Genomic DNA, 18142 nt, shown 5'->3' on the forward strand with positions numbered 1-18142 from the left:
GGTACAGAACATTCTAAATGGACAAAAAAAGAAAATGGATATAAACTTTAGAAAGTGTATAAAAAATTAAACAAAAATAACATGAATTATAAAAACACTGAGAGCAACAGAGGATGCACTAACATTTAAATTAAATATAAAGGAAAGCAAATCTTACACTTCTAACAAATATCATGTCATAATATATAGCAGATGAAGAGATGGAGCTATATTTTAAAAAGTCTGAATATCCATGAACCTTTATCCACGTTTGTCTTTAAAATGTATATATGCAAGGGAAATTTCTTCCTTTACGTATTCAAAAAAGGTTATATTAAAAAGAAAAGAGAGATTGGCAGAATTGCAAGAAAGACTCAAGACTTCAGAAATTCAGCGAGACTGAGTTGCTTCGAGAGAGGATGCCACATTCCAAACTGTTTATTGCAAGAGAAGAATTACTGAGCAGTGCACTCACCCATGCAGCCATCCGCCACCCATCCAAATATATATACACATAGGAACATACAGACATACATTTGACCATACACAATCATTCCCACTAAAAACACAGTAGCATAATAAGAGCCAAGAGGAACATAAGGATGAGTGAGAAACCACGTCTTGTTGCTTAAATGGGGAAACAAAGCTTACATTCTTATAAGGAAGTAGGGAAGTATCACCATCATATGGGGCCTGAGTGCCACATATGCCAGGAAGAGAAGGACCAGCAGCATAGCAGGCTGGGTGAAGACCACAGCCTCACTTCAGAAACTTTGTAGCCACAAAACCACAGAGAATGTCACCTCTTTTCTCTAAGCTTCCATTTCTTTCTGTGAAAAAATACTTAGTTCATGGGGTTATAGGGAAGGCAATAAAATGACAATGAAAAGCATAGTGCCTCACGCGGACTATCTGGTCAGTAGTGGCGGATTAAGAAGAGCAGGAGGGGGCTTCCCTGGTGGCGCAGTGGTTGGGAGTCCGCCTGCCGATGCAGGGGACACGGGTTCATGCCCCGGTCCGGGAAGACCCCACATGCCACGGAGCGGCTGGGCCCGTCAGCCATGGCCGCTGAGCCTGCGCGTCCGGAGCCTGTGCTCCACAATGAGCAGGAGGAACAACAAAAGAAGTAGGAAGTTGACAGTCAGAATAAGATGTATGTGGAAACCCAGGGAAGGGAGTGATTACTTCGGATCTAGGTCAAGTCCAGACACTGGAGAAGGTGATACAAATAGGATTGTGACGGGTGACAGAAGGGTGTGAGATGGCATGTTAAGAAAGAACAAACAGTTGAGCAAAGAGCTGCAGAGGATCAGAGACGATGCCACTGTCCCTAGAGAACCAGCTAAACAGTGGGAGAACCTCACAGAGTACAGTGACGAGGATGGGGCATCTCCATGCAGGAAGAGTCGGCCAAGGGGACAACTCACCGGCATTCACAGCACTCGTGGTGAATCTGACCCCTCGTGGAGGGGTCTGAAGTGCAACCATTACCTGCTTCTCTCCTCCCTCTCACATACGCCAACACAATATAGGACCTGCCCCATCCTGCCCCTTGGGTGTGCATCGACTGTCATACCCGCTAGACTTCCTCACACCTCTGCCTCCTTCTCTGTAAGAAACCGTGTCTTTATTCCCTTCACATTAGAGGGGAGTCCACTGTTTGGCATCATTTTTGGACACATGTCCAATGGCAAGGGGGAGGGACGACTGGGTGGTAGACACATTTCTATAAGACAGTGGGATGGGGATGGAGGACACAGCAGTAGAAGAGCACTGAGCTATGAATGAAGAGATGAGGGTTCTAGTTTTAGCTCTGGCCCAAACTCACTGTATAACCATAGTCATATAACCCCTAAGAGATCTCAATCTTTATTCCCCAAAGAAGAGCTGCCTAGATGGTTACTTGATGCCTTTTAACCTTTGACAGTCTATACACTATGATAACCACACCACAGATTCTTGAGCTGCCTTGTTCCAACACAACATTGTACTACAGATCACTTTTTAATATAGTGAACTCTCCCATTTGGGACACCCACCTCTGCAATCCCTCACTCACCTTCACCGCCAGGTTGCTTGTATGGGTTGTACTTCGGCTTTGGAGCAACGACTGGGGCAAACTTCTTCGGTGGTTGTTGTGTGGACACTGAAATGCTGGGGGTCCCAAAGGAATGGGTGGTCTCCATCCGGGCAGAAACATGGCCAAGGGGCTCAGGAGAGCTTTTGGGTGGCAGCCAAGATGGGTGAGACATTGTTGAATCTGGAATTAAAAAGAAACAAACAACAGTTGTTTTTAAAGAAACACAAAAATGAAGGCAATATACTTCACTTCGTTATTACTTCTTCTTAATCCATACTTAATAAAATCTTGAAAAAGGACTCTGAGGAGAGAAGGAACGAAGGAAGGGAGGGAGGGAGGGAGGGAGGGAGGGAGGGAGGACGGGAGGGGGAAGGGAGAGGGAGAGGGGAGGGAGGGAGGGGAGGGGGGAGGGAGGGGAGGGAGGATGGGAGGGGGAAGGGAGAGGGAGAGGGGAGGGAGGGAGGGGAGGGGGGAGGGAGGGGAGGGAGGGAGGAAGGGAGGGAGGAAGGAAGGAAGGAAGGAAGGGAGGGAGGAAGGAAGGGAGGGAGGAAGGGAGGGAGGGAAGGAGGGAGGGAGGGGAGGGGAGGGGAGGGGAGAGGGAGGGGGAGGAAGGGAGGGTGGGGGAGGGAGGGGGAGGGAGGAGAGGAAGGAAGGGAGAAAGGAAGGGAGGAAGGGAGGAAGGGAGGAAGGAAGGGAGGGAGGGGGAGGGAGGGAGGGAGAGAGGGAGGGGAGGGGAGGAAAAAAAGGAGAGTTATGAAAAACTTGCCTTAACTGGAGGAGGAGAAAAATTGAACACTCCCCTCAACCAATCTAGAATTCCTCTCTTCCAACAGTTACCTATTTTAGTGCCTAGGACTCTTCAGGAAATAGACATGAGTAAGAAATGGTCCCTAACCTTAAGAAGTTTCTATGGTAGGAGAATCTTATACTAGCAAGGTTGGAAAAAAGCTTCAATTTTATTAATAATCTATTAAAATGATTACCACATCAATTAAATGGTGGTAAGTTACCTAAATGAGGTGATATTATCTAAATGAGTTAAAAAAAAAATAAAGTGTTGCTGGAATGTAGAAAAAGATAAGATCACTTCTTGCAGGGAGCAGAACTAAGACCTCATTAATGAGGCAACCTTCAGACTGGGCCTTGAGTGCTGAGTAGAGGTCAGGCCCCAACAAAGGAGGCAACCTTGCATGAGCAGAAAAGCACACAGTACTTCAATTTAGCGTGGCTGTGGGGGAATAAGGAAAAGTAGCCAGCAAAAGAACTAAAAATGTGGGATGCAACCAAAGCACTGACAGCTTTGCATGCAAGCTTGAGGAGTTTGAATTTATTCTGCAGGCATTAAGGAACCCCCAAAGGTTTATTCTTGAAACAAGGGTATGACTAATGCATGGCAGGACATTTAAAATGATCCCTCTGGCAGGAGCAGTACTGCTCCCCACCAAGGGGCACTTGGAAATTGCAAGGAGGGACATTGTCTGCCACAATGCCTAGGACAATTACTGGTACTTCTTAGCCAGGGGCTTAAATATTCAACCCCTATAATGCACAGGGCAGCCCCGTATAACACCCATCAGGAACTCTGCTGAGCGGATACCATACAGGACCTCTAGGAAGAACTCAGCTAGGAAGGGGATACACCAGCCAGTCCAGGGGCTATCCTACTGGGATTAAAAGATACTCTGTGAGGAAAGAAGAACGATGTCTTGGCGTCAGGGTAAGCCAACCAACCCTACAGGCAGCCTGCAGGCTGGGGCCAAGCCTCACAGACTGCCGCTGAGGAGGGCTCTCCAAGTCTGATTGCAAGAGCTCTCCAGCGCGGGGAGGCCCGGAAGGCTCCCTCACCCTCTCCCAGCCCCAAATCCATCCCATAATTTATTAATTGGACTGAATTAATTGAGAGGCCTCCATAATTACCTCCAGATGTCTGTAACAACAAAGAAAACTGGAAATGCAGGAAAAAATAAAGGCCTCAGCACGTGGCATGGCCAGGGAGAGATGGGGCCCAGCGTGGCCTGGGTAGCATTACACCACGCCAGGAGGGGTGACATGACCCTGAGCAGCCCCGCTGCCCTTATCTGCTGTCCCAGGTTCCCCTGCTCCCTGTCCTTAACTCACAGAGTTTCATGACAACCAATGAGATGACAACATTAAAGTGGTTTTTTTGTTTGTTTTGTTTTGTTTTGCGGTACGCGGGCCTCTCACTGCTGTGGCCTCTCCCGTTGCGGAGCACAGGCTCCGGATGCGCAGGCTCAGCGGCCACGGCTCACGGGCCCAGCCGCTCCACGGCATGTGGGATCTTCCCGGACCGGGGCACGAACCCGTGTCCCCTGCATCGGCAGGCGGACTCTCAACCACTGCGCCACCAGGGAAGCCCTATTAAAGTGTTTTATATACTGCCAAGTGCTCAGCAAAATGAGGGGAGGAAAATTGTTGGAGGTGTAGGTCTCTCAATCAAAGAGGATGACGTGAAGCAACGAGGAAGCCTCTAAATTAGGAATCAGGAGGGTTCTGTTACTTAAGCCAGTGGGGACACTGGCTTTTCACACTGGTTGCAGGGCCTTATTTTCCTCCCCTGCACCTTGTACACATGCTAATGTACACAGACACTTGGTAAATTGTAGGTTCCTTGGAAGAGCGGGGATCATATTTTATACATCCCTAAACCACCATTAAGGCCCAGCACAAAACCAATACAGAAAAACAACTGTGAGTCTGGTTTACTCCTGGTTCTTAAAACTGGCTGCACATTTAGAAGTCTTGGAGGTTTTTTTTTAGATACCAAAACCAAGCTCATCTTTCAGGCTTGAGAAACTTTAATTTGGGTTTTGTTTGTTTAATTGAGCCTCAGTTTTCTACTAAAAGGGAATAAAGTGTCCGCTCGACTCTCAACAAGACCAAAGTGAGTGTAAGTGGGGAACAAGTAGGATAAAATAAAGATTTGAACATTTTAACGTGCCCTGCACATTTGTAGTATAAATTTTATTTGTGGATTTTTTTTAAATGGGTTAATATTATCCTTGCAAATTTTCTATAAATCTCAAGTTATTCCAAAATAGAAACTTTCAAAATGGGTTAATATAGGATACAGTGATTTCTAAAGCAAAGAGGCACGTTTCCAGAGCAATCGCACGTTGCCAATTGACTGTAGAATCCTGGCCTTTTCAGAAATTCTGCAGATATAAAGGAACAGGAAACTTCTGGGAGAATATGAAAGATGAAAATGCAAGCACCCATGTGCAAACCATGGACCCCACCATATTTTCAGTTATCCCCAGCACCATAGAGCACCCTTCCACTGTACTCTGCATGGAGGCAACCCCAGTGACACCCCCAGTGAGTGCCAGGGTCTGGCCAAATACCTGTCTGCATAAGACCTTAACAGCATTTTCTCAAACCTTTCTTCTGTATGTTACCAATGGCCCGGTGACACCACTCCCAGGATTTATAATGAAATTTAATGACCCTGAAGACTTGCTCATGCTGCGTCCACCATCTATAATGCCATTACTTTCTACCAAGCACACCCCCCCACTTTTTGTTATCTTGACCAAGCTGAAATGTCTCTGATGCTGTGAACATTTCCCTAGCTCCCTCCAGAAAGAGTAACTTAATTCCCAGGCTCTTGTTTCATACTAATAACAGTCCACATGTAAGCTATTTAATCACCGGCCTCTCTACCCCAATAAGCTGGAAGTTCCTAAGTGGTCTCACTATACCAGCACAATGCCTGGCCAGGAAGCCCTTAGAAAAATATCTTATGCATGAATGGGTGAATGAATAAATGCTGATCTCCTTGGTTACTCCTCCCTTTCTAGAATCTGCATCTCCCTTCTTAGCGTCCACTGATGGAATCATCTCTTTTTTCCCTCCCTTAATTTAGAGATGTAATGAATAGTGCTGATAGATTTCTAGATCTTGAACCATCTTTGCAGTCCTAGAAAAAAATCCTACTCAGTCACAGTTGTCGTGTTTTCGTATATTGATGAATTAAATATTCTACTTTACATAGAATTTCTGTACATATAATACTAAGTAAGATCATTCTGTAGTGTTTTCCTCTACTTGTTTTACTTATCATTATCAGGTTTTGATATGGGGGTTCTGCATCCTCTTCTACTGTTTGGATTAGTTTACTGATAAGATTGGAACTATCTGATCTTTAAAGGTTTATCAGAATTCAGTGTAAAGCCATCTAGATATGAAACTTTCTTTAATAATAGAGCTTAATCATATTTCCAAGAACTTCTACAATAATTGTAGCAGTTGTATACTTCTTTTGAGGTCATTTTTCAGCATTTATATTCTGCTGGAAATTCATCCATTTCCTCTAGGTTTTATCTCTGCGCCCCTTCCCCCAAGCTACCTCTCGATTAAAAATGATGCCTCATGTACCATGTATCATTTAGATCTGAGCATCACTTCCTACTAGTCCTTGAAGACATAATTCACATTCTCCGTCCTCCAGTTCAAGCTATGTCCCCTTTCACTACATTTCCACAGCACCTGGGATACTGCCGTCACCACTCCCATCACATGTCACTCTGCCTGTCTGCTTGCCTGTATCACAAACTAAACTCTTCGATCCTTGAGAGCAGAAGAAATTATCATGCTCCAACCTCATGGCCTAATACATAATAGGCACTCAATAAAAATGTCTGTTAATTTAATCAATGAATAAATTTATTTGCCAAGCCCTAGAGCTCCAGATAAAGCAACGTCTCATCCTGTACTCAGATGGTTCAGATTATCATCCTGTTTTCAAGGAGTTTAAAGCCTACCTGAGGAAGATATATTTTTATATGTGAAAAGAGAAAAAGGGCAACACAAAGTATACAAAAACAAAAACAAACCAACTGGGGTATGTAACAGGACCTAGCACAGGGGTACTCTGAAAGCTAGGGGGCTCTGAAAGACAAAGGGATAAGCAAAAGGACAATGCCTGAAAATTCTGTGAACTGAAGGAAGAAGCAAGGCATTTCTTTGAGAAGGCAGCAGACCAGCTGAACTGAAATGAGGGACTTAGAATATTTGGGGGAAAGATTTGGAAGGTTAAAATGAGCCTTGCTCATTTACAGGTCTTATACAGAGAAATAAAAAGCTAGAACTTTTATCTTTGAAAAGGAATCTAACAGGAGTGAAAATTCTATGTAAGAAAAACTAATCTATGCAAAATGGACCCAAGGAAGGAGATAAATACAATAGTATAGACATAGAGTCCCTATGACCCCAGTTCTAGTCTCAGCTTTGCCAGTGTGACCTTTAACGAGAGAGGATGCTCATTTGTAGAATGAATGTCTGTAAAGTCCCAATCAGCTCTAATATTCTAGAGTGCTTTCCTTCTCTGAAATCTTAATTACAGCCCTTCATTTTGATAAATGGGTTTGAGAAAACCTCACAAGTTTAGTGAACAGACGAACTAGAACATTTCCCTGGGGTTTCTCAGCTTCTCAGAAAGAGACCCATGGTAAACAGAGAGATAAGCACTGGTGAGAGCTGGTTTTGCTGGACCAAAACTTACCCTGCTCTTACTTCCTCTGGTTCTCGATTGGTTTCACTCTAAGCATATAATCATCATGAAAGCAAGAAGTGAAAGGGAAGATCTACACAGAGGCTCTGAAAATACACAAACACCATCAGAAGAGAGGAAAGCAAGAGAAGTGGCCCTCCTCTAAGCAAGATGCCTACTGCTGATGGGAGTTAAAAAGCTGGGGCTTCCTAAGCACTGGTCTTTCAGGAACTGTCATCAAATGCAAAGCAATTAAGAAGAACCTAAGAGGTTTCACTTATTGCCGCTCTGTCGCTCTTCTGTCTTCTCCTCCTAACTGTTCACTGGGTACAAGAAAGCTACAGACCTCCTAACTGTTCAGTGGGTACAAGAAAGCTACAGACCGACAATAAATAGCAAGTGTTTACTGAGGACTTACTATATGCCAAGCAATTTTCTACTGGCCACATAATCATTCTGACTATTACATGAGGTAGGGTTATCTTTCTCCATATTTAGCAGATCAAGAAAGTAAGGCTCTAAGAGTTAAATAACTTGCTCAAGGATACACAGCTAAGGAAGAGCAAAGCTGAAGCTAGGACACAAGTCTTGGACCCAAAAGCCATGGTCTTCACCGTGGTACTACCTGTCTGTTTGGAGGAAAAAGAAAACACCATAACCCAAAGAAAGTCATCACTTAGAAACAGGAGATTTTGCTTTCACATCCATCCCTAGCTCCTACGTCCTACCTGCCAAAATGTCTTCTCTATTTTGTTCCATCAAACCTAACTGTCATGAGCCCCAGGATCACAAACGGATGAAGCCAAAAGTCTAGCCAAATTGATTAGACACAAGAAAACACAAACAACTGAAAAGGGCCACGTGACGTCCAGGACCCTTCCTCTATGGGTGGGAAAACCTAGGGCTACAGGTAAGGTGCCATTTAATACTAAGAATGGCTACCAAGCCCCTCTAAAGATAGCATGTGGATGACAAGTCACTGCCATCCCCAAAAACAGAGTGAACTAGTGCTTGCTCAAGTTTTGCTTCCTTTCTAAAATCAATACCAAGGGAGTTCCCTGGCAGTCGAGTGGTTAAGACTCTGCGTTCCCATGGCGGGGGTATGGGTTTGATCCCTGGTCAGGGAAGTAAGATCACGTATGCTGCATGGCGCAGCCGAAAAAATAAAAAAAGGCTTACAATCGATAGTACTCCTCTTTAAACATTTACATAGCTCACCAAACTTTAAAAGCAACCAAGCCCCGTTGTATGGTATTATCTAACACCAAGTGCTATAAGCTTAAAGAAGTGGTTTTCAAAACTGCACACTAGACTCATCTGGGAATCTTTATGTATGTATTCTGATTCAAGGGTTGGGAATAATTGACTTAACTTAGAGTGTTTATTTTAATCTTTAAATTATGTTGCATTAGTCCCTAAATCTCCCTTGGCAATCAACCCAAGCAAGGCCTGGCTCTTGGTCAATGTTTGCTGAATAAATGAATGACACTGAAGGAAGAGACAGGTAAGAACAACACTATTTTATTGGTAGAAGAAGAGAAGCTGAGGGGCCTTGTGACTTAGACATCAGAAGTAGTTGATAGCCAATTGAGTTTAGGATTCGTGTCCCTTAGCAACATTTTCTCCACTTAAACAAGCCATTAAGATTTAAGTAACACTGTCCTATACCTTTGGAGATTTTTCATGATCTTCCCTCTTTGTATAAAAGTCAGTGCCTTCCTAGAGTTTCAAAACTGCTTTCTTAAGGGGCTGTTAAAATGGTACACTGTGCTTGCCTCCCTAGACTACAGCTAATGATCCTTTTCTACATCTTGGTCCTCAGCTGCAAGATACCTGATCTTCTGAATTCAGACCCAGCTCCCAGTCTCAGCTCTGCCATGAGCTCATAGTGCAACCTCTGCTCTCTCTGGGATCACAGTGACCTCCTCTGAAAATGATGGGACTCGATTATTAGATGAACGCTAATGACAACTCTACGCACAAACTCATGAGTCTAGGGAAGATCCCGACTGTAGAACTAGCCAGAAACAAGTAAAAGTCAGCCATGGAGATTCCAAACCATCCATAATTCTCCTCTTAGGTCATCAGTGAGGAAACACAGCCCTCTTTTTTGTTGTTGTTGTTCTTTTTTTGTCACCCGTTTCCCTGTCTCTTCAATCCTCGCCATTGTGGGAGGGAACCTTAGAATGATCTCAGAGATTACCAAGGTATCAATCAAGATTTATTATGCACAAGTAAATAAGTACTTTAGGCAAACCTTTTCCAAACGGTGTAGGTAAGTCCCTACCAGTGTAATTACGAAGCAGATATGCTGTGGCATGTGACGGAAGCATGGGAAGACAACGTTAAACAACAAGGCAGGCTGAAAATTGCACACAATTGTTAGCTGAATAGCAAACGTAATCACTCTTCCTCTGATGAGAGCTGGAAGGGCAAAGAGGATCTGCCGTGGGCTGAAAATGTCACTGCATTCACTCCACTTCTCTTTACAGGCAACTCTGGCCCCACACTAGCTAAGTGCCCCACTCTCTGCATGGACAGCTGCCATTACTCGGAAGGGGTGACGAGAGAACAACTCTATAGAAATGCCAAACATTTATATAGACTATCTGACAGACAGATGGAAATACTGGAAAAAACACTGGACTGAGATGCAGAGGACTTGGGTGGATTTCCAGCTCAGCCACTAACTGGCTCTATGACTTTAGTCCCTTGACCTCTTTGAACCTCAGTGTGCCTCCCTATCTGTAAACTGAAGATGAGATGCCTGCTACCATTCCTTCCAACCCTCATGTTCCATGACCCCCCCTACAAGTCCGCCAGCTGAGCGAGCTGAGGTTTCTTACAAATCCGTCTTCACTCCTATGAGTCCCCTTGACTGGGGGTGGTAGAGTGAGGCGAGGCAGACCAGGAATCAACAGGTTAAATGCCAACCTGCCTTGCACAGAGTTAGTACGAATACAAATCAATGCGAAAGGTGCAATCCCTATGACTGGCAACGCAGCTGGTGGCAAGAAAAACGCAACTACACTTGCAGATGTCAGTAAACTGAGAAGCAGAAAGAGGGAGAAGCATCAGTCCGTTCAAGTAAACGTTTGTCTCTGATAAAGAAGTGAGGCGGAATAGAGACATAATCCACATTGCACTGTCACTTCAGATTCAGAATATCACACGGAAAGGGAACAAGCGACCGTGACAAGGAAGCAACAGCACTGGAAGACCAGGCCTCTCAGAAGATGGTAAAGGAGAGAATGGAACCAAACCAATTACTACCTCATGGGCTTTTATTTGCCGCAACTGGGTGACAACAGCCAGGACAGGCTATTCAATGGCTAAGAAGTCACAGGGAGTTGCACCTGGATTCAACCCAGTTGTTCTGCTTCCGGAAGGTGTTTGTGGTGGAAAAGTTTCACTGAACAAGTGAGAAACTCTTGCTTATTCTTGGATACTAACTGGAAAGAGTGGGTAGAAGGCACTGAAATAGACACGGGATTAAAGAATCTCTCCTCCAAAAGAGTCGCACCCACGCCATTGGAGACCAGCACTAACGTCATGAGACCCCAACTTTGCACTCTAGGTCACCTTTAATGACAATGGTTCTACTTGGCTAAGTGAACAAGAAAATAGGTACCCTGTCTGGACCCCAAATTCTCCAGCTCTGATCAGCTCGGTGCTCTGTGACCACCTAGAGGGGTGGGATAGGGAGGGTGGAAGGGAGATGCAAGAGGGAGGGGATATGGGGATATATGTATATGTATGGCTGATTCACTTTGTTATACAGCAGAAACTAACACACGATTGTAAAGCAACTATACTCCAATGAAGATGTTAAAAAAAAAAAATTCTCCAGCTCTAAAATAATGAGCATTAAGAGATGATCTCCAACATGCTATGTTCTGCAATGGTAGCTAGCTAGTCCGGGGAGTGTGCTGTGCTTATTTTTTAAATGTACTCTTAAGGAGCTTTCTCTTAAGTCTCTGATTCTAGCAGACTTTTCTGTACAAGGCCAAGAAAAGGGTGCAAACAATACCTTGAGCCCTTTGAGTTCAGTAAGTCTACTTCTCAAAGTGGAAATCTGGATTTACAAAGATGAGATTCTGAGTGCCTGATTCATAAGGGTTTAAAATTCTGGTTTATACCCTGCCCCTCCACCAGGATGAAAAAGCGACCATGGGAAAAATCACCAACAGCATCTCTAACAAGGCCTAGCGATCCCTTTGGTGGTATCTGGCTGGACTCCTCTCATGCCAAACCCACTGCCAAGTGGGTAGGTCCACAAGTTAATGGCCACTCACTGTCTGCTTTCCCCTGACAGCCTGTTCAAACCTGTATTAAAATACAGGAACACCGTGTTTTAGCTATCTGTTTACAAGTCCACTGTACCCATTAGACAGATCAGTGACTATTACTAGCACTTGAGGGATGTTTTCATTGATTTTAATTTTTTTAATAATTTTTTGTTCTTCTTTATTACAAATTCACTTTGATATCCCAATAAAACTATATTGAATAAGAGAAAAAAACCTCTATTTTAGATATATCGTGAAACGTAGAAACGTTTCACTTTGTCTTCAATGAATATAAACGTTCTATTGACAAATCTCAGGCCATATTTACATGACACTATATGTGACACTGTGAAGCAACGTTTGCTCAGACCATATAAGCTGCCAACAGTAATCACAGCAACAAGACACAGAGTTAACTGTTACCCTCCAGCCTTCTAAACATCATATTGCTCACAAAACTGTCACCGGTCAACTGTGCTGTTTGTATCCTAATGTCTCATACCGGTTGTAAACTAGTTCAGGGCTTTTGCATAGAGTTTGGATGCTATAATTTGAATTAACATTATTGAATTTGGATAATATGATTATTACAAGTTAAAGTTTCCAAATTAATCTTTGTTTCTCTAATACTTAATTTTCATCTTAAATTTCTGTTAAACCCCAAATCTACTTCATTCTAAGGTTAAAATGTAAGGATATTGCTAAATTAAATTAAAATGCCCAGTCACTGGAAAAATAAAGGAGGAGGAAGAAGAGGCACAACTTTTCATCCTGCAAGGATCATAAGATACAGCTTTAAAGAAGAAAGAGACTCAATGCATTATATGCTCTGAAATTAAAATTTCCGTTTAACACCAATCCAAGAGCCTGGAGAAATTTCTCAGTATTTGAAATGGTATGAAAAACAGGCAGGCTTCTCATTAGAATGTGTTATAAATTCAAATTATGGAAGAGAGGCTAGTTTTCCAATTTCACATTTAATAGCAAAACAATTGAAACCATTTTCAACTGGTGACCTTTTTCTTAAGTCATGTTGGAAGCTGCTCCACTTTTATTTCAAGATTTTGAAACAGAGACAAAATCTGTAAGAGCATCGACCAATAGCCGCTGAGTAAAAACGAGCCAGGCTGTTTCGGATCAGTTTCAGAATGACATGGGTGGATGTTTATTCCCTTTCAAATTTCTTTCGACGAGAGCTTCGACGAGAGCGCTGATGTTATGCCTTCTGCATTTTTATTAATTACTGACTACCATGCAAAAAAGGCAATGCCATGTGTGAAGAATGTACTAAATTGGCTAATATTCTGAGGAAATAAAACACATACATACACATGCACTTTAGACATAGGTAAGGCAGCAGCTAACGACTTACGAATATAGAAGTTTTAATATCCAAGAAGCATGAAATTGTTAATGAAGTTATTTCTTCTAATATGGAGCTGAAGTTGAAACTTAATCACCCTCTGTGAGTGTGTTTGTCCAAATCAATGACAAGGAACTTATGACCTCACAAGGCAGCCCCTTCCATGGCAGGAAAGTTATAACTGCTAGAAAGTTATGTGAGGCTGAAAACTATTCCTCTAAGAACCACCGATCAGTCCTGCTTTTTCCTTGGAATCACAAGCCCTCTTATACATGGAAGCCCTCCAGATACTTAAAATATATATATATTTTTTTAGTTTTGTATGTAACTTTTTCTGTGTCCCAAGTTTAAAAAGTCACATTCTGGGCTTCCCTGGTGACGTAGTGGTTGAGAGTCCACCTGCCAATGCAGGGGACACGGGTTCGTGCCCCGGTCCGGGAAGATCCCACATGCCGCAGAGCGGCTGGGCCCGTGAGCCATGGCCACTGAGCCTGCGCGTCCAGAGCCTGTGCTCTGCAACGGGAGAGGCCACAACAGTGAGAGGCCTGCGTACCGGAAAAAAAAAAAAAAAAATCCCATTCTTCCCTTTTTTTTCCAACTAGCCTTATAGCTTTAGAACAATAACATAAATTTTAAATCTCAAACCAGTAGTTTTCAAACTTTTCTTTGGCAAAAAATTGTTTCTTCATGCCAAATCTTTAAGAAAATCCCAAGAATAAAATAGACAAATTGATAAAAGAGTTCCTCGGATTTATTTAAATCTTCGTCCTTCGGCAGAATACACTTCACTTGTGGGGGAAGCATAAAACGTATTACTTCCTTAGCCCTCCAATGAGAACTATGCTATGAGCCAGGTTGAAAACCCTCTGCTCTAAAATCTTACAGTGATTGTAAGGAAATAAAGAACACAGACGGTATCTTCCTATATTTTCCTAGTGCCTAATACAGAACCTGTCCCAAAAAGAGAAGGGAAACTTAAAGATTTGGGAACATAAAGAGTTAATCTCTGCTTCTGAATCATGTCAGTTCACATTTCAAGCACTGTTCTCCACAATTCCTTATAATTAGGGTGACTATACATCCAATTTATGCCTACTGTTTCAGTGTAATTATTAACAGTGTCCCTTTTCACTCTCAGAAGTGTCCCCATTTAGACAATACCTTATATATAGTCACTTTACTTATAACAGCAATAATGAGGTTTTGGTCACTGAATCCAAGAGAATTCTGAATATGATAGGGTCCTCTCCCAAAGGCTCCATATGGCCAAAGACCTTCCAACTTTGAGTCTATTACTGCAACTGCTAAGAGGGCAGAGCAATTAGCAGTGAGAAGGTCTTGGGGGCTTCCCTGCTCCAGAAGCACGTGCTTCCCAGTAAGGATGGAAGAAGGTACCAGAATGATTGCGCAGGAGTAGAAAAACACAGGATACAGGAGAAATCAAGAAGAAGCTAGTATCAACTACCCTACTCACTCACCCTCTTTCTCCTGAAGTAAAGAATATCACCTTTTCCAAGAAAATCAGATTATTTACTTCAATTATATCTTTACCACCTGCCCACTCCTGTCCCCATGACCATCAATATCACCAGTGATTTTATGTCTACTGTTTCAAGTAGAAGGACAATTTGGAACAGGAAAAATTAGGGAGTGGGCAAGAAACAGAAATAAAATGTGTCCAGATGTATTCACTAGGGTACAAGAGTAAAGGTGGAGGGGATTACTTATAAATGTTTTACATTTTTAAATAGGGGTTGGGGGAAAGTTAAGGGAAACGAAGTCAAAAAAATTCAATGCCGGCCCATTGGCTATATGTCAGTTTGATTTATTTTAAGTAAACTATTTTATATTGATTTCCCTTGGAAATTCAAAATGTATATTCCACAGGGGCGGGGGAAGAGGCGAAGCATTCAAAGTGGAAAGTTGACAACCCCTGCCAAAGACGGAACTCCCCGCAGACATGGTAAGCACTGTTGTATCATAAAATCGCATGTCTCCTTGTAGTACCTTCCAAGATGTTTGAAACCAAAACAGTTTAGAATACTCTCCCAGCTCAGGATCTTCCCTCCTTATGGCAGTTTTTCTGATAAATAGGAATTCCCCTTAGGGATTCCCTAAAGTAAAACTCTTGCCTTCCCTTCTGTTATATAATTAATTACACTGACAAACAGAGATCTAATGGAACATAATTGTTAATCCACCCTCAGTTTAATATCAACTACACACAGAGCCTTACAGAAGCCATGCCCAAAATGTGACAGCAACAACCCTTACTGTGTTGGAAATGGCGGATGAGCACTCAACCTTGCCATATTGCAGAGGCTGTCTGGCAGGGTAGGGTTTGATTGCAAAAGAGATTTTGCCAGAATATGTGTACCAGCTTGAGACTTGGAAGATAAAAGTAAGATGGAAGCCACGCTCTGCCACTTTGGCTCGCTGTCTGCTGGAAACACGGTCATGGAGACAGAGAGTTTTTCTGCATCCACATTCCAACATTCAGTCTTCAGCCCTGTGGTTGTCAAGAAGCAGCTGCGGCAGAGAGAGCAGCTGGACACCAGGTTTTAGGGTCCAGTTACTACCCTCCCGATCGTGGCTTCTTAATCTCTGGTTCACAAGTCGTGTGCCGTGTTCCTGACCACAGCAGCTCCATGGTAGCCTCATGAATCTTTGCTGTCCCCCACACAGTAACTTTATGTGGTTCTGAGATTTACTACTGGAAGCTCAGCCTATAGCCTGCTCTATACAATCCTTCCAATGATTTTGAAGCACCTAACACCCTGAATTAAAACCTTTCTGGTTCAAATATCTAGAGTGGTTTGTTTCCCAGAGTAAACCCTAACTAAACCCCACCTCCATACCCTCAAAATCCCATTTGCCAATAGACAGTAATGATATTTTATCAACAAGAGACAGGTTCAAATCACTCACTGTGCGAAGAGATCCTGAGTGCCTAGGCAAAGCCCTCTGATTTTCACTAGGGAGCAGAGCCACGCCCAGGGCAGACACAGTGCCAGCCCTCTCAGAGCTCAGAGACTGGTAAGAAGAGACACGGGGGGAAGTATGAAGCGACATGCAACAAGCCAGCAGAGAACCTAATCTAACTCCAGCAACCTAGCCTCCATTTTATCACTAACTGGCCACGTTTTCAAATCAAGGGGGCTAGATGGATGAAAGTCCCTTGAAACTCTAACATTCCACAGTTCTATGAGTCTTTGTACTCATAAGGGAATTTACTTGGATTCGAGTCCTAACAAAACTTCCTAAATTTTCAGTTCCCTCAATCTGAAGGTCAGAGCACAAAGGTCACGTAACACACAAGCCTCATAGAGTTAAAATAGAAACAGGAATCACTGAGCCCCAAATGTGAAGCATTATAGCAGCCTACAACTAGAAAACCTCAGGGAAAAAATCCAAAGTCATGGTTGCAATGGTTGTTAAGAACACCAAAGAACAAACACAGTTTCTTCAGGGTCTCTGTCTTCTCTGAAAATGTCTGCCTCACTGTCTGAAAAAAAAGGGGAATATTTACATGTAACTGTCTTCTCTGAAAGTACTCAGGCCAATACGTGAAAGAAATATTAGGCAAATGCAATAATGCTTAGATCTCTCAAGAAAAGTCACCAGTTTCTTCGTGTCTTGGACAAGAAAATCCCTGAAACTCATAAAAGAGAAGCAATTTCGTGGACAGGAAGAAAAATGTCAGCAGAGTCAAGGTCATGCATTTAAAGGCAGTTCTGCTACCAGCTCCAAGGGCGGTCCAAGGCCAGGGCCTTCCAGACCTCGCTGGGCCTTAGTTTCCTCATCTGTAAAATGGAGACAACAATCTCTGCCCTGCTTACCTCATAGGTGTTGATGAGGATTAAGTGTGACACAGGACACGAGAGCATTTCATAAACAGCAGATGATACATATATATGAAGAAACATTATTAGTAAAGGAATTTCAAAGGAAAGCTGTGAACGGTACTTCGCAGGAAAAGGAAATATAAATATAGCCATGATTTTACAATTTTATAATCAGGAGGAAGACATAGTGTTCAGAATTGTGACAAACAATGATGTCCAAAAGAGAAGAGAAACCAGCTTGGCTCTGTCATAATGGTCTCAGTTCCTGTAGCACACACAACAATGGAAAGACTGCAGGGAGGGGCAGAGGCACCCTTTGTGATGGCAGCTCACCCAGGACATGGAGACCCTGGACGAAGAAAAGGACGCTTCCACCTCAGTCACTATCATAATCTCACGGTGTGTGTCCTCTAAGAACTGTGTGGCTCTGTGCAAGTCACTTCACCATTTTCTCACTCATATCTCTTGGAAAACAGAAATAACCATCATCACTCAGGAGTGAAACATAATTCTGATCATTCTTTAAAGCAGTACAATTGGAGGGAGGGAGGCTCAAGCTCTAGGGTTCCTCACCAGGACAGAGATCTTGCCCACAGTTGGATTTCAGGCCCCAAAGGGCATAGGTAGGTTCAGGTAATACTCAGACAACAACTAACTCTAAAGGAGCTGGAAGCAGCAAAGCACCACTCAGGATGGAGAAACAAAGTGGTCCTCCAGGGCTTCCCTGGTGGTGCAGTGGTTGAGAGTCCGCCTGCCGATGCAGGGGACACGGGATCGTGCCCCGGTCCGGGAAGATCCCACATGCCGCGGAGCGGCTGGGCCCGTGAGCCATGGCCGCTGAGCCTGCGCGTCCAGAGCCTGTGCTCCGCAACAGGAGAGGCCACAACAGTGAGAGGCCCGTGTACCACCAAAAAAAAAAAAAAAAAAAAAGTGGTCCTCCAGCCTCAGTCTATTGGCAAGTAGCTGGCCTAGGCCACGGGTAAGAACTGAACTGAAAATCAAGTCCCAGGACCTCGAGCACAAAGTTACAGGAAGAGTTATCATTCGTGACGCAAAATGGTGCCCTGTTAGTCTGCA

At 43.4% G+C, this 18142-nt stretch overlaps 1 protein-coding gene across 3 annotated transcripts in view; it reads right to left on the reverse strand.

Moving 5' to 3' along the window:
- The window catches only part of LPP (LIM domain containing preferred translocation partner in lipoma), a 685690-nt gene that overhangs the window by 448628 nt on the left and 218920 nt on the right, over positions 1-18142 (reverse strand). For all 3 annotated transcript variants that reach the window (XM_082839405.1, XM_082839407.1, XM_082839406.1), the window contains one exon: positions 2039-2239. In XM_082839405.1, the coding sequence (XP_082695531.1) occupies positions 2039-2231 (193 nt within the window). In that variant the 5' untranslated portion in view covers positions 2232-2239. The remainder of the gene's footprint in view (positions 1-2038; positions 2240-18142) is intronic.

The sequence above is a fragment of the Leucopleurus acutus genome, assembly GCF_964270905.1.
Source record: "Leucopleurus acutus genome assembly, chromosome: 5".
Taxonomy (NCBI): Eukaryota; Metazoa; Chordata; class Mammalia; order Artiodactyla; family Delphinidae; genus Leucopleurus; species Leucopleurus acutus.